The 21,245-nt window shown below is 48.1% G+C and overlaps 1 protein-coding gene across 11 annotated transcripts in view; it reads left to right on the plus strand.

The window, feature by feature from the left end:
* The window catches only part of LOC120961739 (amyloid-beta-like protein), a 67,995-nt gene that overhangs the window by 41,615 nt on the left and 5,135 nt on the right, over positions 1-21,245 (plus strand). For 7 of the 11 annotated variants that reach the window (XM_040385745.2, XM_040385754.2, XM_040385749.2 and 4 more), the window contains exons 6-10: positions 17,267-17,787; positions 17,834-18,007; positions 19,099-19,248; positions 19,864-20,636; positions 20,793-20,937. In XM_040385745.2, coding sequence (XP_040241679.2) covers positions 17,267-17,787; positions 17,834-18,007; positions 19,099-19,248; positions 19,864-20,636; positions 20,793-20,937 — 1,763 coding nt within the window. The remainder of the gene's footprint in view (positions 1-17,266; positions 17,788-17,833; positions 18,008-19,098; positions 19,249-19,863; positions 20,637-20,792; positions 20,938-21,245) is intronic. The other 4 variants (XM_040385752.2, XM_040385755.2, XM_040385751.2 and 1 more) reach the window with 3 other exon arrangements.

The following is a 21,245-nucleotide window of genomic DNA, read 5'->3' on the forward strand; positions in this document are numbered from 1 at the left end:
ATCCACGTGAGTAAAGCTTACAGAATTTTAAATTCCAGCCCGCTTTCACCATACCATCTTGTTCACAAATTTAGTCCATTTCCCTCGCCCCACCGACAAAACCGGAGATAAATAATAGCCCATTCAAAAACTCATTAACTTACCGTGTAACTGTACACCGAAACCTAGCAGGCAGAACCCGAGGCCCGTCCTGGAATGGATTGAAATCGTGCGGCTTAAGATTTACTATCGTCAGCGGGGTGTGTAATGGCTTTATCGGTGGTGCCGGTGCCGTCTTCCGAACGCTTCCTCGGATGGTTCCATGGTTCCGTTCATTAAGCCGGCTGTCGCTGCCGGTCGTTTAGAGCTAGTAAATAGTTGGATGATTAAATTTCTTCCAACTTCGTACCACCACACCATTCGACACTGATGTGCGACCGGGTACGGGGGGTAACTAATGCTGCCAAAGACACGGCACGATTTTAAAGATGGCACACAGCATATGCTGAGCAAGCTGCTCTCACTAGCTGCAATCGAACTTTCTATTTGTTCGAAACAAGCCCAGCGTTCCGGTGAGTTTGTGAAAACACATTTTGGATGATTTAGTCGACGCTTGGCTCAGCACATTTTTCATGCATCTTTGCACACGGCCGCCCAACCACGGGCCCAGTGTCCAGTGGAAGTAAGCAAAAGCGCTTGAACACAGCGCGCTGGCAAGGATACGATGGGTGGCAGCAAGTTTGCTGCTTCTTTCGCCAACTCGCAATCAGTCGATAATTTGCCCCGACAGCAACCCGCAATCCCGCAACCAGTGACCGGCACCGGCACTGAACCACAGAAACCACTCCGACAGGACGACGGGCAGATGCCCTCTGTTTAATTGCTCGTAATTTTCGAATCGAAAGCATCATTAATTTTATCGGAAATCTGTTTTCTTTCCCATTGCTCCCGCGGTGGGCGCCCAACCCCCGTCCCAGGAACATTCGCAGCCCACCACCAACATCGGGTTTTGAAGTTGACTCGGGGGAGGGGAAATTGGGTTCGCTTACCGTCTTTCTCGCCGACACTCTGTTGGCTAGAGAATTTCACAACCGACGTGCGTCCACCGTAAGCCAGAAGCCAATGTCATGTGCACGCGGTGGCACCCCGACAATCCCATGCTGGCTGGTTTTGAGGTGGTGGTGGTGGTGGAGCTGGTATCCCCGTGCTTGATACAGCTCACTGTGTGTCTTACGCTCGTTGAACTGTGCAACGAAAAGCGATAAATTGTGCCTGCTCGCCGGTCCAGCCAGCCCGCCCTCAGGGGGGCAGCCGTGTGTCCCGCTGAGCAATTAATTCTGGCTGACAGCCATTTCCTCGACCACCGCCAGGCGAAAGACCTCCATCACGAAGGGGCGTAGGGCAAGACAGTGTACATACAACCGTGCTCACTGGCTTGACACACAGCCACACGAACGCGCGCGCGGTGGCGGAAAGATGATGAAGTTGATGACCAACACTGGAAATTTGAACACACGGTCGGGGCTAAATCGGAGGGCAGTGTGTTTGCTAAAACGATCGAGATTTACACGCCGAGGTTCAGTTTTGATAGAAAAACCCAAAAAAAAAAAACGATACAATCATTAGTGACTGTGCCGTTTGCAGGAGAACATAAACCAAACGAAAACACTGGTAAACTTTGTGCATTGATGGCTGCAAACTAAGTTCATTTGGCACAGCACCGGGCACCACAAAAAAAAAAACAACCTAATTTTCGACACATTCATCTATCATTTACGAACGTTCTGTTCAGCTGACCGGTTTGCTGATTCGTTGTCATGCCAATTGATAGCGCTGTGGAGAGTGATGAAGAGCACAGCAAATGCGTCTCGCACGTGTACAATTTCCGTGTCACTCCGGAGATGCTGAGGGGTGATTGAGCGCACTGCTAATAGGTTCCACGAGTGTGACAGTTTTCAGACCGACCACATAGTGGCAATCGTGCGCAAACCTACGCAATCCTTTTGACCAATGCATATTTCATAACTTCATCACATACCACACTCACTTCCGCTGAATCCTTGGAATCAAGCATCAATAATGGAACTGCAGATTGTGAGCAGGATGAGAATGGAAAGATATCGATGCGGGTGTGAAAAGTCAGATCAACGTGGCATGCCAAACGGTTGGGGATATTGGGCCCACACGCAGCTAACACAGTGTGCTTGCTTCAGTACAGCTCAGCCAAAAGGTGGTAAAGTTGGATGCGCGGCTGACACTGTTTTTGACATCCTTCGCGTGCTCATGATGTTGATGGGCGTGTTTAACTTGCGAGGATGTTATGCAGCAGAAAATTGTAAAAAATAATGATTTTGTTCCCTTTATGTTTTAACCTTGTTGACAATTTTGACCTAGAGTATCGCGCCTTCTGATGAGTGATCTATCAACATGAAAAAATCCATAATGAGCCATCATTGTACCGTTTAGTGTACTCTGAATATATCATAAAGTTTAAGCTGTTAAACAAACAAAATTCGTTAGCTTGTGAGAACTTTAGGAAAGAATTATTTTGCGAGAAAATTATCTGTTCTCAACAAAGAAATACTTCAATTCAATGTATTTATTTTATATTTCTCTTCTGGAATACTAAATGGATTACGTGTAACGAGAAATTAAATTCATTTGATGAATTTCTACTTAATTCAACTTCAAAACGCCCACATTAACAGAATGAAGGGGAAAATTCCTCTGATTATATCACTCAATCGATAAAATCGATGAGCTATGGGAAAAAAAGTGGAACAAACATTCATTTGGCATTTGGTTGTTGCCTTCGCACACAGTAACGGAAAGCAAAACTGCAACAAACAATTCCATTTGTTGGAGAACTGTTAAATACAACACTACAAAGGCACGTTTAATCATTTGCAGAAGTTTCACCGACCAACACCATTGTATCATAAATCATCCCAACAATGCCGGACGGGCCTCTGTTTTCATGATTTCTGCCTCGCTTACCTCGCCTTGACAAGTCGTTTTGTGTCGAACATGCTTTTGTCCTCTAAATGTCAGCGAATAAAATAGAGCATTGGCATGCGGTACCATACGGGGCTGGGGATACCGAGGAACCTCACCCGCAGCCTCGCAACGCACACTCGTAGCGACAATCAATGCCACATGTCGAACCGGGCACGTTGGTGATGGCTGTCAGCAATCCTTGCTTCATTCTTCAATTCTCGAAAAAGCCACAGGCTCAAATTGAAATGGGTTAGGTTTACAAATACACACTCATACACACACACACGCCGCCACGAGTTACGGCTTGAGAGGTTTAAGGGTTATGCCGAAGGCCCCCTTATTTCTCCTCCCTTCGCTCTTCGAAAGTACTCGACAGGCTTTGGTGGCAGTGGCTTAAGGTCTTCCTGCTAGTGGAGGGATTGAGAAGACAACGACAACGCTTGTGAAATGTGAAGAACTTTTAGGAGTGTTTTCAATCAAATCATGCTGCTCTGTATTACGCACCAGAGGCTCGAACCATTTTGGATGGAATTTCCAAACAGAAAAGGGAAGTCCTATCGGTATCAGCAGCCACATCATTCTGATTTCATCCGTTAGCTCACTGGTGAAGCTTCCGTAGTCAACTCACTAATAACTTCCCTTCCACCGGGTGCGGTCGACAGTGGGAGTGGGAAGCTGGGCGTCAGTCACATATCTGTGTGTAAAGCAATCTGAGATCTGATGCAACGAATGACACGTGTTTCGTAGCCGTCCGGGTGATGTGTGTTTTTGGGTTTGATGTAACACATTTGCTAAAGTTTAACTTTGACTTCACAAACATTATGTTTTCAACGATTGGGACGAACTTAAAAAAAAGGAGAACATTTGTTGAGTTGGCTGAGTCTCCCTGCTACGCTGTAATTCGTTTGCGTGTGTGTTATATTTTATTTGGGTCGAGTTTTAGGTCGGCAAATAAATGTGTCTATGTGTGTGAAAACTGAGCTTTTAATGAGTTTACTCTTAGGTAAGAGGTTAGGTCTGGTTGCGCATGTTCAGCAGACGAGTTTGCCATGACTTTTCGTACAATGAAAAACGATCTATTTGGGATGATTTTTTATATAAATTGCAATTAAAAGGCCAATATACTCTCGTAGCAATTGTTACTCTAGTCTAAATCATTAACAGCTAGCAACACATACTGTAAAGTCCAAGTGAGTACTAATGACCGTTTTGAAATATTATACGGCTTACAAAGTTTCGCTAAGCGTCTGCAAACTTGTAGCTAAAACAAAAATCATAATTAAATGCACTAACCGCACCGCCATAGCTACAAGTTTATGTTTGGAAGAAATTTATGTTAATTCAACATGCGAATCCTGGGGTTGCGTTCGCAGCGGAGCGGTTACGTGCCTGGCAGCGGCTAATGGTGTGGCGCCGAGGCTTCACTAATTTGGCTAAAAGTTATTTTAGCAAGTTTTACTCTGCCCGCTCTAATTATTACACACGGGGACGGGAAAAACCATCCCCCTCAGGCACTATTAATCAGCTAGCAACGGCAAACTTATTCGCCCGTTTTCCAGAATTCGCTGTTTAATGTTTGCTGACGTTTGGTGAGGGTTTTGTTGCAATTTCTGTTCTAGGAATTATAATCTCTACATCAATTATACACCTTTTTAATGGTCTATATGTTTGCTGGTGTTTTTTTGATATTGCTATTCCATTTTTATAATACTAATTGCTGGCAGCTGTGTAAAACCAATGTGTAAAACGCTTTTTGGAATTCATGCAAAATGCTTAATTGCGTCACACCACTGTATATATTAAATTTGTTGAGGGAAGAGTTGTATGAACCTATGATGATATGGTAACTTCAAACGACTAATCTCCACTGACGCAATATAGGCGAACAGGCCAACCGTGGAGATTCTTGTTACAACGATGGTAAATAAACACGTACGTCACTAGGCATCTAATAATATCGAACATACATCGCAAATCTGTGTGAGTTGCTTTAAGACGGCGGGTAAGTGGTTGACTTGCTTGTAAAATTAGTATTACAGCATCATTGGGTAAAACTCTGTAGCCCCAAATGCGCTAATAGCATACACTTTATTTGAAAGCACAGCACTAAAGCTGAACAATGAAGCATCAATTGTTGTAATTTGTTTTGCCGTCCAACGGATATCTGTATTGTAGTTTTGAATAACTTTGTCTCCATGAAAATCATCCCTTTCGCTGGCTTGCTTCAGCCAAGGTTATCAATTTGGATAAAATCCCTTGCAAATTCACTGTAAAACACGCAAACACCGCTGCACCGTACCTCAATCCATTTCCGCTCGGTAAAGCGCGCTTTCAGGCTTATACAGATTGAACCGGGCCCAAAATGGCTGACTGAAGCGAGTGGAAAATGCCTCCGCCTGCAAAGCCCCTAGTAGCACGCCTTAATGCCTACCGTTTTGTTTGGCTTTGGCTTGGCAAGAAAGGCATCCGCTAAATGGCGGAAGGTTTTCCCGTTTGGTTTTTTTTTGTTTGGTTATTTTATACCCTCCACGCAGCGCAACGTTCGCACAAACCGATCACCCCCGCGGACGGGGCGAAGGAAGCAAAGTTAATATTGTTAATGATGAAGCTCTCTCCAGCCGTCGGAATCGGAAGCCGAATTTTCCTTTCCTTCCGTGGCGACGAAACGCCCGCAAGCGCACAGCCCGCGGGGAAGTGGTGGTGGTGAGCTACGCTTAATTAGACAGTCGCCGAGCCCCAAACACGGCAAAAGAGCCGCCCGCCCTCCAGTACCCACCCCATTGCATGGGGCGCCCGGGCCACGCTTGCGCTTGCCTTAAATTTCCTGCCGCTGCGTGTAAGCCGAGGCGCAAGATGAAAGCCAAACCGTCCGCCCGTTCCGCTCGGCGAAAGCGCGTCGAACGACCGAGCCCAGGCCGGGATATCGTGGTTTTCCGCGCTGCCGCGGCCCGAAACCACCGGCGGAAGAGACGTCACTTTTTAACTATTGAATTAACTTCCGCGCGATGGATGTTGTTTGCCTGCCGAGCGCGCTCGCTCCCATCCCTAACACGTAAGTGGCCCGTTGTCTATGGTAATGGTGAAATAAAAGCGCCATTTTGATGAAATCATTTTGTGCACAAATTGCTTCCGACGAAGTTACGAAAGCCCCGGACGGCATCGTCTTGGCCCGTTGCGATGTCGCTTTGGGTACGAGACTCGTCTCTTTCGGGGCGACGCACCGGCACAAACCATCAGACAAGACGATCTTTCCGAAAACTGGCGACAAGATACGCGGTTCTATAAAAAGATCCTTTATGGTAAGGCCGCTGTGCTGCTCTTGCGATTGGGCAGACGACTTCTTGGATGGATGGCAAACGGTGTTGGAGAACGGGGACCGTATAATTGTATCATTTGCACGGTATTTTGTAGCTTGAAAGTGTATGCTCACCATTGCCATATTGCTTGCAATCAAGCGCAATGGAAACAGATATATTAAAAAATAATAGCATTAAATGGTTTTTGCAATCAGCTCTGCATGCAAAAAATCAACCGTAGGACATGCAGAAGACATTTGGAAACTTGTGTATCCTTAGACGAGAATGTTGGATACTTACAACCGTTGAACGATTTAAAAAAGCAGTTTAAATAGAGTCTCTTCGCAACATTAAAAATTTGTTCCACCTATATGGTTTCACCTATACCGCATTTCATTTTTACAGACACCAGCTTCCCTTGGTAGAAATGTACCACCCTAATCGTTTGGCGTGAATTAATGATATAAATTACCGTCCGTCATTCCAATGTGCAATGTTCAGCAATGTCCGAGCAGTTGCAGCACTAACATCTAACTGCATCGCAATTCGTCACTCAAACGCCGTAACACACCGTGCCGTGTATCTCGCACGGGAGAAGCATTTAAAAAAATTGGTAGGAAGAAGAAAAACAGACACATATCCAGCGGAGATGTCAGCGTATGACACCGACCGAGCAACTCCGGTCAGAACCGGCAAACCAAAAACGAGCTGTATCATTGAAGCGAAGGACAGTTTAGCCAGCCAGCGTCGGTGTGAGGCTTACCGGTGCACTTGCGTTGCAGATGCTGTTGAAGGCATAAATAGCATCAATCACTCTTCGCTACCGCTCTCCCCCAACCACCTGAAGGCACTACGGGCGGGCACTACAAAGCGGGGCAATAAACGAGTGTCTAAAGCGATGGCATCACAACCGGGCAAGAGCGGTGTGAGGGCGGCCGGTATAGAATGGACAGCGATGCAAGTGATCACCGGGATGCCGGGGCTGTTGGGTAGGGGCTTTCATCAACATGCACCATGGCACAAACACACACACACACAGGCAAAGACTCATAACGCACCGGAGATACATCCCGATCGTGTCCTCGGTGAACCGGAATGAGGTCAGCTCAGTGAGGCGGGACCGCCAATGCATACTTTGTGCACCGCGTGGGCATGATGTCCGTTCACATGAGGTTGATACACTGCACTAGCAAGGCTACCACGGCCACCACCACCTTCTCCACCAACCACGGTCCCGGTTGACAACAGCACAGCCGAATGGGGGATCTGGGAACACAGCTAGCTCATGCCCCCCCTTTTGCTGTGCGTTTGGTTCCTGTTGCAATTTTGCTGCTGGTACGGGCGACCCGCAATTTGCAAAGAGCGCCGGTGTAGGCTGGTGTGTGCCTATCGGTGGCACACACGACACACAGGCGAACACACAGGCGTTCATCCTCCAACGTCAACGTTCCGCTGTATCTCTGCTTCCGGCACTCGGTGCCAACCGGCCACTGTCGCCATCTTAGTTGACGTGGAATGATTAATTCGAATGCAAAATGGAACATAATTGCACATTGAATGTGTCATCAGCAAACACTGCCACGAGGGGTCTTGTGCTCCGCTTGTTCATCTCCCTCCGCTTGCCCGGGCACCGAGGTCAACTCGAAAGGGAGGAGAGGAGGGACTGACACCGGGACAGGGCGAGAGAACGCCCTGACAGTGTCCAGCACAGACATTGTCGACAGATCGCCACCAATCCGTGTGAAAAGGCGCTCGAAGCGGCCGAAAACTAGCGGGCAAAAGGGAAGAAAACACAAAAACGCCGACCCACACGCACGCTCGTCCGCGCCACTAACGCTCACACACACACGCTGGCTGTATGAGTTTTACGGTTGGTCTCCAGCAACCAAACAGTGCGCATTTTTACGTCCGAGTGCGAGTGAACTGTTTTCACGTGGCGGTGGATAAAAAAATGAATATTCTTTTTGTTTATTTCACCATTTTTGTTTGCACGAAAGTGAGTAGAACGAAGCTATCTTTCTGACTTTTTTGTTTTTGCTTTACCTTCTGTTTGTGTGTGTGTGTGTGTGTGTGTGTTTTTTTTAAATAGAAACATGAGAAGAGACGGAAAGGACAACCCGGTGCCCACAACGAACCAGTTGGTTCATTGTTTGGTGGTGCACATCTGTTATCCTGGCTGGCATTTCCTGCCCGCGGGCGAAAGGCACAGTGGAGGGAGGAGTGTTTCCGTTTCTCTCTGGGGACACATTATTCCTGCGCTGCAGCTGGCACCTGCAACTGGCGATCGTGGAAAGAATCTCAGCTATAAAAAAGTGGAAGCCAAACTAAAAAAACTTTAACTAAACCATCTGGACGGTGAGGTCGCGCTTTGTTTGGGGTAGCGAAAAGCTCCATTGAGATGGTCCAGTGTGTATGGAAGGGAGAAATTTAACAGTTTAGCGCTTCCATACAGCGCTCCGTACTGGTCTCAGCTCAGTTTGTTGTGCAGACCACAACGTGCCATGTGATGGGTGAAGAGGAAAAAAACGGTCGCCAAACCCTGCAAACACCTCGACATGCAGTTAGTTTGGTTAAGCATGTTGTATCTTACTGCCCATCGCCATCCTGTACCTTTTCGGTTCGGTAAACATTTCCACTAGCGATGGTTAAATTAATATTGAGAGAGCAGAGAAAAAAGCCACCAAACCAACGAGCTAACACTGCGAACGATCAACATCATGCCCATAGACGAAGTGGGAAACGTTCAAGAACAGGAGTTCGGTTTGTTATTCCATAGAGCGCGTAAGCTCACTGTATAAACGTTTCTATTTATGTTAAAATCAACCTTCGCAAAGAACCACCACGGGTCCGGCATGTTGGCAGGAATCCAAACACAAGCGACCATTCGGTCCTCTCCCTACCTTCCGTTTACCCTCTATTCATCCCCTTTTCCGTCATTGAACCAAGCGACCGACAGCCGACAGAATTGCTTTCATTTGTTTCCCATTAATTGTTTTCCCTCTGCGCTTTGCTGTGCCGGTGTGCCTGTGTGATTAATTCGTGATTTTTACTCCTTTTGCCAGAGCTTTTCGGTTTCACCCATTCACTTGCAGCGCCGGTCGTTTATTCTTACCCAACCAACGGCAACCGAACGCGCACGCACAAACAAATGACCCATTTTCCTACCCTCCAAAACGTGACCAAATCCACACTCCATCCCGTATGCTTTAACGGTTCGGCATTGAGCGCACAAGGGTCCACAATCCCCGGAGCTCCCGGGCAATGGGATAATGCAAATGGGTGCGACATTAGAGCGAGAATGAGAGTGCTTTCATTTATTTCTAGCAGAGCTTTTCTCTTTTTCTTGCTGCGCACAGCAACACAGTTGCTGTAGTGTAATTTGCCTCTTTTGTATCCAACATACATCTGTGCGAGTGCTGCTCATTCGAACCCCATTTGCGAAGCATTTTAATGCGCTGGGTTAAACTGTGGGACGGGATGCACCCGATAAAACATGGCCATTGTTTTTGTAAAGTCACAAAGCTGGCTACAGTGGAAAATAAAAACGAACGCAAATAAAATGTGTCCCTTTTTCGCACGTTGCGCACGATTACCGCCGATCACCGTCGAGCAGGCATGCGAGCGTAGTGGTGGAATTACCATTTACGCAATTGTAGTCACCGGGTCATCGATTCAATAGTGGCCACTTGCATACAGCATTGTGCAGCTTCCGGTCAAAGGGAGCGTTTTTTTCACCGATCTCCCGCTCCCTTCCCTTCCTCGTAGCTCCACAACTCCATCGGCATTAAATCCTTTTTAATTGCCACTTTACTGTATTTGTCGTTATTTTTGTGCCGATGGGACTATGTCTGCCATTCCATTACATTTCCTGCCAGTTTGGGACGGGGGAAAAAAACTCGCCAACATACCAAAATGGTGTGCATTATTACACATTTACTTTGGTGGCCTTTTGCCACTGGCGCTGCGCATTCGGTTGACAGCGAAAGGGATAATCGTTTTAAAAATTATAATGAATTTATGACAGTTAATTCCTCCGGTAGAACAAAGCATGTTCGAGCAAAGGGTGATGTTTGAGTAGCTTAATAAAGCTTTTATTACAATATATGAGCTTGCAAATGTGGAGGACCGTACCTTTGTCACGTTACTTTACAAAGCACCATGCGTCTCCATCGAGTACGTTGATGCACAATTTAGGCGAAATCAAATCGAATTTCCTATACAAAATACATTTTAATACTGCTGTCTACTGCTGTCCAAAAGTATATCATTTTAGAGAAAAAAAATCATTTAAGAAGTGGAGGGTACATATCGATTTCGATTCGTTTTTCTGCGAATTGCCAACTGACTGACGAAAGCGCATACAGCAAACCGATTTGCAACCAATTTTCGGAACCCGTCCAACAGTTTAACAACTGCTTTGCAGTACGGTGCTGCGGTTGGGTTTATGAAAGCCATATCATGAATTATGGATAGAAGCCACCCAGAGCGGTAAGCGCACTAGCGCGAAGAGGGGAAAGGAAAAATCGATCAAAATGTATATCTGCTACTGCACAACAAAACTAGCTGTGTGTGAATGTGTGTGAGTGTGTGTGTGTGTGTGTGTGTGTGTATAAACCACCAGCAACGACCATGCACCGTATTCTTCACGAAAGTTGCTGCTGTTCTACTTCTGCTGTATTCATTACATACAGCGACGGGGCTTTTTTCTTCCTTCCTTCTTTCTTTTTTGCGATGTACATGCTCACAAACTAGGCACACGGGCCCGTGTGTAAGCTTCCTGTCCTTCAACTCGCTGCAGCAGTGTTTGTGGCCGCAAAAATCGATCTATTGAGCTAAAAAGGGAACACAATTTCCCGTCGAACGGGTCCATCAGAACACTGTGCGATAGAAGCACAAAGGAGGGAGAAACGGAGGAGGGAACGGCCGTACAGCAACGAAAAATGAATGCCCTGCACTCACACACAAACATACACACAAAAAAAAAACTTCCGAGCGCAATGAATAGGTAGCTTCGCTCAATATCGGAACGGTACACGGTGGTACTGACATTGATGACACTAGTCAAAGCGGTAGAGCTGAAGTTTACTGCCCGGTGGTGCTTGAGCCCGGTGGAGGAGTGTGTCGCATCAATGGGGAAGCGGGGAAGCAGGGATTATTTTTTAGGTCAGCTCGTTTTATCCATCCATTCAATGTAGTTATCAAAAGGAAAGGTTGCTGCTACTGCTGCTGCCATTGAGGTTGTACACTAGCTGGCGTTTGAAGAAAGTTTTTCATTTAAAGTTTGATTTGAAGCTTTTATAAATTCACACATGTTGGACATTTTTACAAAGGCATTATTACAAAGAACAGGATTTTATCAGATATCATTTTTAAAAGTCTGTTCAGTCGACTCAAATGCCTGAAGTAAAGCTTTTACTAGTGTTGAAACCTTAGCATAATACTTTTTCATTAGATCATATTCAACATACAAAATGCTAGCATTAACTTCGTGGTACAGCATCGATTTCATTAGCATACAGCTTTAGAATACCCACTTATGCACACACCCACTTGCTTCACTTTAGCCAATACATAAAGACGCAGAGCGCTTCATCCGAGCATGGAAGCGGCGTTCGCTTCAATATAAATTAGCGAATTAAATGCTGACTAGAATGAAACCGAACCGCACATCCAACGGTGCCTGACGACTTCGAGCCATCACACTGTAACGTGCAACCGTTTAACGAACGCCACCTACCAAGCGTTTGGCGCAGGGGGCAAGTTAAGCAATCTTATACCAGCCATAAATTATTGTTGCCTTGCTAACTGAACGCTACGCTCGCAGAAAGCTCTCCCCTACCCTCGCCGGAAACTTGGCCAACAAAATCAATATTGAGAATCAATCTAAAAGTACGTAGATGCAATGCAAAAGCACTTACAGCGCACAGTTTCCCACAGTGCTGTCGGCACATGCTACAGGACGGCAAACGGGGTGCTATAGTAGGTACAAAATAAATGTGCCAAAACTTTTGTTGCCAAGTAACTCATAGTTGATTTGTTTGTGCCAAAACTCTGCCCGCCTCTGTGTGCCGTACTGCCGCCTAAACTTCGACCCATCGACAGCAGCATCCCGAGGAAGTTTGGCGGTATAAGGTAGCGGCAAGCTTTGTTTGACAGCGAAGCTTCAACGGCATGGGGTAGCAAATAAAAATAAAACGTTACGCTACTGGCCAAAAGCAGGAAGAAAAGTTGCGAGAAAAAATATGCTCACACTCGAGAGTTTGCAAGCAAGCGAACGCCGGTGAACGGTTCGCAATGTGGGGAAAGTTGTTTTTTTTTTGTTAAGTTTGCTCCATAAATCACGACCCAAACGGAACCGTTTCTCCACGGTGCACCGAGCACGGGGCGCACCAGGTGAGCTGGAGCAGTACAAGAGGCGAAAGCAATCTTCTTCTTCTTCTTCTTCTTCTTCTTCTTATTTTAATACTATTATTATTTCCACTTCGGTAGCGAATGGAACGTACGGAGGGCTCCGTTGGTAGGATGCTGTCCAAGCTAGACTAATCTTATACCCGTGGTAATCTCAAGTACGTTTTATAGGACGACGATAGCAATCTTTCCACCACTAGGCGCTTCCTATGCCTCCAGATATAGATCCCAGGCTTTAATATTCCTTAACCTTGTTCAAAATGCGCATCTTTTAAATTTCCACTCTCATACAAACACACACACATACATACGGTGGACGAACTCCAACGTCCGTAACGCAGCTCTCGGTCGCACCACATAATATGCTCCACCGATGCGATGAGTCAACCTCCGGAGCGGGTTGAGATCAAGATGAAGGGAAGGGATTATTTCATACGATACCACAGTCCGCTCCGAGTGCTCTCCCGAGTGCCACTACACCAAGTGTGTTCTGCCGGCGCGCTCGCTTTCACCGGACGAGGCATTGAAGCGTTTAAACTGCTCAGGATTCATAACGCACTCGGTGTGTATCTTTGTGTGTTTGTGTGTGTAGCGTGCAACTAGTCACTGTCACCGCTGTCCGCTATCTCGATCCCTAAGAGTGTACCGGCAGCCAAGGACCCGGAGCGTTTCCCGGTTGCTACTGCTGCTGCTGCTGCTGCTCGAGCGAAGATGTTCATGGCCGCTTCCGGTTCCGCAGTGGATGTCAGTTTCTTGCTCCCCATGGGCGCCGGGAGCCGGGACCGGTAATGGTGGGTTGGAAAACACATTACCCTTTGCCTGGCAGGGCAGGATAATGTACGAACAGGCGGGGCAGGGTACACGGTGCCCGGAAGATCTTCGTCCCGGAAATGAGATGATGATGGTCGGTTTGCGACGACCGACGGGAAACACACACATACACACATTACGGGAAGATTGGAGACTTTGTATTGGAAAATGGGGCGGCCCTCTCCTCTGTTGCGGATTTAATTCGTTTAGGTGCACATTATGGACCATGCTCTTTACCTGCCCGGCTGGATGAGGAGCTTTGCAAGCAGTCTCATAGCGACTGCAGGAGAACAAGAACGAACACTCGCGCAATCCGAACCCGACCATTGAACATTTCGAAGCATATTGAGGTCATATATTGTGCAGGGTCGTGCAGTTTAAATATATTTTAGTGCTCTGTCCGTTTCGTTCGATTTCAAGATAAAATGAACGTAAAACCTGAGCCAGGCAGCTAGGTGCAGGCGCACGGGGTATAATTCTGCTTGCTAAGCACGTTCCCAGGAAGCTGATACGCTATAAGCTTCCAAGAAATGTAACGTTCTCATCGTAAATTGCTTCAAATCTGTGGAATTTTCCTGCAATAAATTAACCTTTATCATTATTTTCATTCTCTGCGTTGCAATGGGTTGCATCGAATTGTTCCATCTGTTCTTTTCGATATCATTTCCTATCATTCCATCACCATCAAGTTTGAAGACAAACATTGGTATCTCGGCAAGGAAATCGTTTCTATTGACTTAACCGTACGAATCTCTACAGCTGCTCAAAAGCTCTTAAGGTCAAGCTTATTCTGAATCCCCGCAGCGATACTTCCCTACACAAACCGGATGGAAAAATGAGCAAAAGCTTCAAGTGAAATTTAAACAAAACAAACTTATTGATTTCCGGGCGAAGTTTTCAAGATCGGCACACGAGTCGGCTGATAAGCGATCGCTATTTACACAGCAAACCAACCTCAGGCGGACAGGCTGGGAGATTTAAAAGCTCACGTGTTTTGTGCAAATGTGTAAATGTGGCGCCTTCCCATCGAATTTTTGACAGTTGTTTGATGTAACACCGTGTACGGCACCAAAATACTGCGGAGTGGTGGTGGTACCTGGATGGTCCAAGGTACCATGACTCTAAAAATAAATAAAAAAATAAAACATGTAAAACATCATGCGCAAAACTCCATGAAATCCACTTTCATACTACGCTCGGAGAAGGGTAAAAGTTTTCCACTGTTGACATATACATTCACCCCAAAACTGGAACGCTTTTCTTTAGGGAACTTAAGGAACGGGATAAAGTTTGTACGGCTGTAACTGCCAGGTTCCCATTGGCCCGCCCGTGGAGTGCCCTCGAGTACAAGCATCAAACCATCAAGCAACTTTTAAAATTACATGCAGCCAAGCTTTGCGTTTGAATAATTTTGTTTTGAAGCGAAACTTTTCCTTCCACTCCCTGCAGTCGCATACGGAGAGAGGTTTTAAAAAGCTTCGACGCGTAAATAAAGTTGAGTTGATTTATTGTGTTGTTTTACTGTTGTAAATGGGACGATGAGTTGCCATTTCCAATAGCGCAATGCGCTCGTTGGAGATTTAATTCGACACAAGTAATAAGCTTGCTTAATGCAGTTAGTTATGCCTTTACTACAGCAGTGAATGTGACATAAAGATGGCAAACAGTTTGGCATGCAGCAGAAGAAAGCTGCCCCATGCCAAGCTGGAAGCATAAAAATTCAGCGACTTATCAGTCCAACTAACACAATACCACAACAACAAAAACACGAAACAGTCGTAATGAGACCCATTACGTGCGGTCACACACTCACACACAAGCGTTCACGACGAGGAAGAGGGTGGCTCTGTCCTGCGCCCAGCTGTAGTAATGATAATAAACGCGATACCCTTCACTAATGACAAACCATTGATATCCTTCGGTTATAAAACTTTGGCATTCCCGTTGCGGCGTGGTTCACAGTGCGCGCGGTTGCCCTGGCTATCCTTTCCGCGCAAAACTTCCGGCCCGTGGGCATCGTTAGCAGCAGCCGGTCGCAGCGGTTGGGGATGCCATTGAGAAACGCTGCCCCAACGTTTCGGGCTCGGGATGTGTGTGCTTCGTTTCGCGCGATTCTCCTTTGGTGGTTCGCGGGGTTAGGTCATTATCATCCTGGTCGGTATCTCCCCTTTTCCTTCCCACAGCGAACAACAGTATGTACGTAGCCTGTGCTGAAGCTAAACCACCACAACAAAAAAAACAGACACACAAAGACTCACCACCTAACTAACCGTCGGTACGATCGATCAGTGCACCATAAAACGGCGCAGAAACAGGCAAAGGCACAGCCACAGCCAGCGAAACGATCGATCGTGAAAGTGGACGATTCCCTTCAGTCTGTTGCTACGAGAAGAGTGGTGAATATTTGCAAAAATCTGCAGTCGTGTGATTTGCGGAGAAATGTGCTCCACAACCGTTAGCACGCTGCAAATGATGCTATTCTTCTTCTTTCGCTCACTCTCTTTTCACACATCATTGAAGACCCTTTCGGGACGATCATAAAACTGACTCACGATAGCGAAAACCACGAAAACCATCCAAACCACCTCCACTGCATGACCGGAAAATTGCAGTTTCCGGCACATAAAAGGTGATAATAATAAATGTTGCCCCGTGCTGTTTTTTTTCTGCCATCCCGTACAGACACTGTTGCCGGGACACGCGGACGTACAGGACTGAGAGTGCCCGGGTTGGAGGGGAGAGGGACAAAGTTCCAAGAACACTCTGTGGCAAGCGAATTGTGTGATTAACCACCACCGCTCTCGCCCGAACTCTTCTGCTTCTCGTACCTCGTTCAAGAAACGACAATTTCCGTGGCCATTTTTTGTAGGCCTTCGCGTCACCAACACACATCTCTTCCCGCATATGCATAAAGCGACGGGCCCTGGGACTGCTGATGAATCGATTCGATTATTGAACCGAGCACGAATCATTTGCAAGAACGTACCAAAGCAACAAAAAATCGATCCACCGTTCGATATTGGTTCGATGGCTTCCGGTTCGCTGATTTCAGATTCGCTCTGGAGAGGGTGCGAAACGATTAATGGGCTTGACAGCGACTCTGTCCCTCGAACCATTCTCTCGGGGGAACGTATGTTGTTTTCTCTTTTCGTTTTCTTCCAAACAAAAAAACAGCGACGGGAAAAAGGTCGTTCTACTGGGATGGTTGTTGAATGGCAAGAAGGGACGACGATTCGGTCATTTTTGCCACCCCGCTGGATCAAGCCCAGTCTACAGCGACTTCCTTTACTGCTTTTACATCGAGCCGGGATTGTAGTGCTTGTCGTTTGCGTTCGTTTATGGCCAATCGCTACAACCGACAGATAAACAACGCGCGACGTAGACTTTTAACGTTGTGTCGCGTTTCGCTTGCAAGCAGCAGATCAGGACGCCATAAGTAAAGCTTAGCCGATGGGTGCTCCCCACTCCGGACGGTTGTGCAAAACCGCTCCAAGCAATGGGCGCATCGCACCGAACAGTAGCGGACACCCTCCGCGCGTATTAATGGCTGGCGTCGTGCTGATTAATGGGCCACACTTTACCGCTTAATCGAATCGCATCATCATTATCGTTGTTTTGCGTTTTTTTTCGGTACAGGATTTACTTGCTTTACTGTTTGAAAGTTTCCAAAACCGGCGCACGTGTTCGCTTCAAGACGAATCGCTTTAATGGACTCAGAGTATAACATTTCCCTCACCTTCCCCTTTGTTATCCTGTTTCCCTCCCGTTTTTTGCAGCCGTACCGATGAAGGTGAAGAAAACGGACCTGCCGGTGCTGCCGCAGGACACGGACATGCTGCCGGCGCTGGACGACGGCTCGGACGGTGCGTCGGACAACAACTCGGAGGACGACGAGGAGGAGGACGAGATGGACGACGAGGAGGACGAGGAGATGCTGGGCGACGAGCCGATCGAGAGCGAGGACGACGAGTACGATTCCGACGAAGACTTTGACTCGGGCAGCGACAAACCGGCCGCCGGTGCGGACACGATCGATACCGGTTCGGCCGCCTGGGATAGCTTCACCACACCGCCACCGCCCGCAACAGGCAACAAGGATGCGCTCAAGAAGCAGCAGCAGCCCGACAGCCTCGGTGCCGGCATGCTGTACGCCGCTGCCGGTGGGTATGCGGCCGCCAGCTCGACGGAACGGGCGGCTGGCGGTATCGAGCTGGTGACGACACCGATCACGGCCATCCCGACGCCCGACCCGTACTTCACGCACTTCGATCCGCGCAACGAACACCAGAGCTTCAAGGTAGGTGCGGGGCCCCGAAATTGATGTTTGTATATGCTGTTCGTAGAATTTGCACGCCGAATTTCAGGAAGCCCAGCAGCGGCTCGAGGAGAGCCACCGGGAGAAGGTGACGCGCGTGATGAAGGACTGGTCCGATCTGGAGGAGAAGTACCAGGACATGCGGCTGGCCGACCCAAAGTCCGCGCAAACGTTCAAGCAGCGCATGACGGCCCGGTTCCAGGTAAGCGGTCTGCGGCTGTGTCTGTGTCCTGCCTGTGTTTTTTTTGTTTTGTTTTTGTTTCGTTTGTGTGCTTTCGTTTTGCCTTCAGCTTGTCCATCCTACCGCTCCCTTTTTGAGGTTCCCAGCATTCTCCTCACCCCCATGTTGCCCTGACACTAGAGCCACCGTTGCATTTGCACTTTCCACCGTTTTGTTTTGGCTGACAGTAAAATCATGTCATGATTTGAGTCCGTGTCCATTTGGATTGCGTTTGTTACGAAATTGATCGCGCGCGTCACTCTGTCTTTCTCTCTCTCTTATTCCGTTCTGCTGAAACACAACATGTCCATGCATGTAATGTGTGGTTTTTCGTTGTGTTCCGGTGGATTCGGACGTACATGCACGCACCATAAACTTTAGCGTGGTAGTAAAACCCCGTTAGCACACTTTTAGCGTAGTTTAGAAGACGAAAACAATCCCGGGACCGTGGGCAAACAATCCGTAAGAGTGCTTTTTTTAATTAACTATCGATTTCGTTGAGCTGCACATCACAGAGAGCAAAACCACATGGGCGAGCCACATGAGCGAGACCACATCATGGTTACAAGTTTCAGTACCGTTTCTTGCCCAAACTTTACTTCTTGTTAGTCCTGTTTTAGTGTTTCAGCATGCACATGACCGAGTTTTCGGGCCATGTCCCATAGCAAAAGCACCAAAAGCTACCAAAAGCAATTAAATGTTCGAGTGAGTCGACTCACTACCAAAGTCATTCGAAGAATTGCAGTAATGATTATTGCCAAGCTCTAAAACGCAACAAAAACCAATCGCTTCGCTCCCTTGCACTCGTTAAGGTTGTTTGCCCACCGGTGTCCTCCCAACTCTCCACCTTCAATTGCATAGTTTTAGATCGTTTGCTAGTAGTTGATGCCTTGAGAAACCAACAAAAAAAAACGCAATGTTCCGTAGCGAATTACAAATCCTTACAACACATACAACAGCAAAACAAAAAACAAAAATGGTGACATGAGTTTAACGGTCGTTCGTTCGCAACTAAAACCGGGCCACCCTTGCTACTGTGGCCGTCCCCCCTTTCCGTTCGCGTAATATTTTAGACTTCTGTGCAGGCACTGGAAGAGGAGGGCAACTCGGAGAAGCACCAGCTGGCGGCGATGCACCAGCAGCGCGTCCTCGCCCACATCAACCAGCGCAAGCGGGAAGCGATGACCTGCTACACCCAGGCCCTGACGGAGCAACCGCCAAGCGTAAGTTTTCGGCCCCCCCTCCAAACAACAGCACAAAACCGAAGCGCGTGCAGCTGCTCATTTCCGGTGCTTCGGCATGGGACAAGAAATATGAGTCTTTTGGTTTGCCAAACGTCCGTGATTGGACCGCGCGTTGCGACACAACGCGCGAATGTCGCGTCCCGGTACGCGCGTACGTGCTCGTTGCTCCACGCACGGGCAGGCACGTTCCGCAACACGTTCCCATCATGCTGGTGGACAACTTTGATGGAAATATCCCGTGCATTCCACAGTTTTAATGAACTTTGGTAGGCGGAATTTTGTGTGGAAAGCAACCGAAATGAAATAACAAAAAATGGGTAAAGCCCCATTTGAGTTGTTGCGTTCTGTTCGAATTATGGTAAAGCCTCGCAGGGCGAAAGTACGTGACACGAGGTGGTGTTTAAGTCCCTTGCAATGTTTATGCTACGGTACCACTGTGGTACGGGTTCACAAATTGTAATTAAACTTATCGCCACTAGTACAAACTCTCCCGACGGTTTGACCTGCTGCACCCGCTTCGATTGGTTGTACCGTTTCAGTGACACACGTGTCATTTTTTTTATACTTATTCACCTTTATCCTTCCTCTATCCAGTCCCACCGGGTGGAAAAGTGTCTCCAGAAGCTGCTGCGTGCGCTCCACAAGGACCGTGCCCATGCCCTGTCGCACTATCGCCATCTGCTCGGCTCGGGCGGTACCGGCGGCCTGGAGGCGGCTGCCTCCGAGCGTCCCCGCACGCTCGAGCGGCTGGTCGACATTGACCGCGCGGTCAACCAATCGATGGCGATGCTCAAGCGCTACCCGGAGCTGTCGGTGAAGCTGTCCCAGCTGATGGACGACTACATTCAGGCCCTGCGCTCGAAGGACGAGACGCCCGGCTCGATGCTGGCGATGACGGAGGAGGCGGAAGCGGCCATCCTCGACAAGTACCGCATGGAGATTGAGCGCAAGGTTAGCGAGAAGGAGCGCCAGCGGTTGGCCGAAAAGCAGCGCAAGGAGCAGCGGGCCCAGGAGCGTGAGAAGATTCGCGAGGAGAAGCTGCGCCTCGAGGCGAAGAAAATGGAAGCCGCATACAAGCAGCAGCAGCAGCAGCAGCAGCAACAGCAGCAGCAACAGCAGCAACAGCAGCAACAAAAGCAACAACAAGCTCAACAGCAAGCTCAACAGCAGGCGCAAATGATTGCAGCCACATTCGCAGCTACGCAGCAGCAACAGCAGCAGCAACAGCAGCAGCAGCAGCAACAATCGATGCAAACCCAGCAACCCACACTGTCGGAGCAGCCGCAAACCCAGAAGCAGCAGCCGGACATGGAAGCGCAAAAGGAAACGGAAACCACCAAGGACTACTCCGAGGAAGCGGTCGTGACGTAAGTACCAGCAGTAACAATTTCCCAGCACTTCTCTGAGGCGATAATTAGCCGCCGCTCTCTTTGGCTGTTTGTTGTCTGCGTTCGCCCTTTCGCTCGCTTAATTAATCACCACCGTGTGGCGTTGTCGACTTTGTCTCATTTCCGGTGCTGCAGAAGCCCCCAGCCGACCGCACTCCCAACAGTGGACGATGAAGCGGTACAGCGCGCGGTCGAGGAAGTAGCGGCGGCCGTCGCCCATCAGGAAGCCGAACCGAAGATGCAACACGTTCTCGCCCACGACATTGGCCACGGCGAACCGGTAAGTTGGGATGCGCGGGCGTCCTGCGGGCGGTGCAGGGGGTTGGAAAACAAAAACGAAGAAGAAGAACAACCAAAACCAGTCCATGGATAGGGATTTCCGCTGTGTGAGCAAATGTCTTGCACTGGCTGCAGCACCAAATTAGCGACAATGTTGCGCGGTGTGCGTCATGCGTTAACTTGCGGAGTTCCGGTGATGAAACTTTTCCTCAAAGAAACCGTCGCAGTTGACGGCAGGGATGCTAGTAGAGCAAATTGTTGCGAAACTTAAACCCCGAGCTAATTATCGTCCACACGTTTTCTTCCCAC

This window comes from Anopheles coluzzii, chromosome 2 (assembly GCF_943734685.1).
Source record: "Anopheles coluzzii chromosome 2, AcolN3, whole genome shotgun sequence".
NCBI classification, from domain to species: Eukaryota; Metazoa; Arthropoda; class Insecta; order Diptera; family Culicidae; genus Anopheles; species Anopheles coluzzii.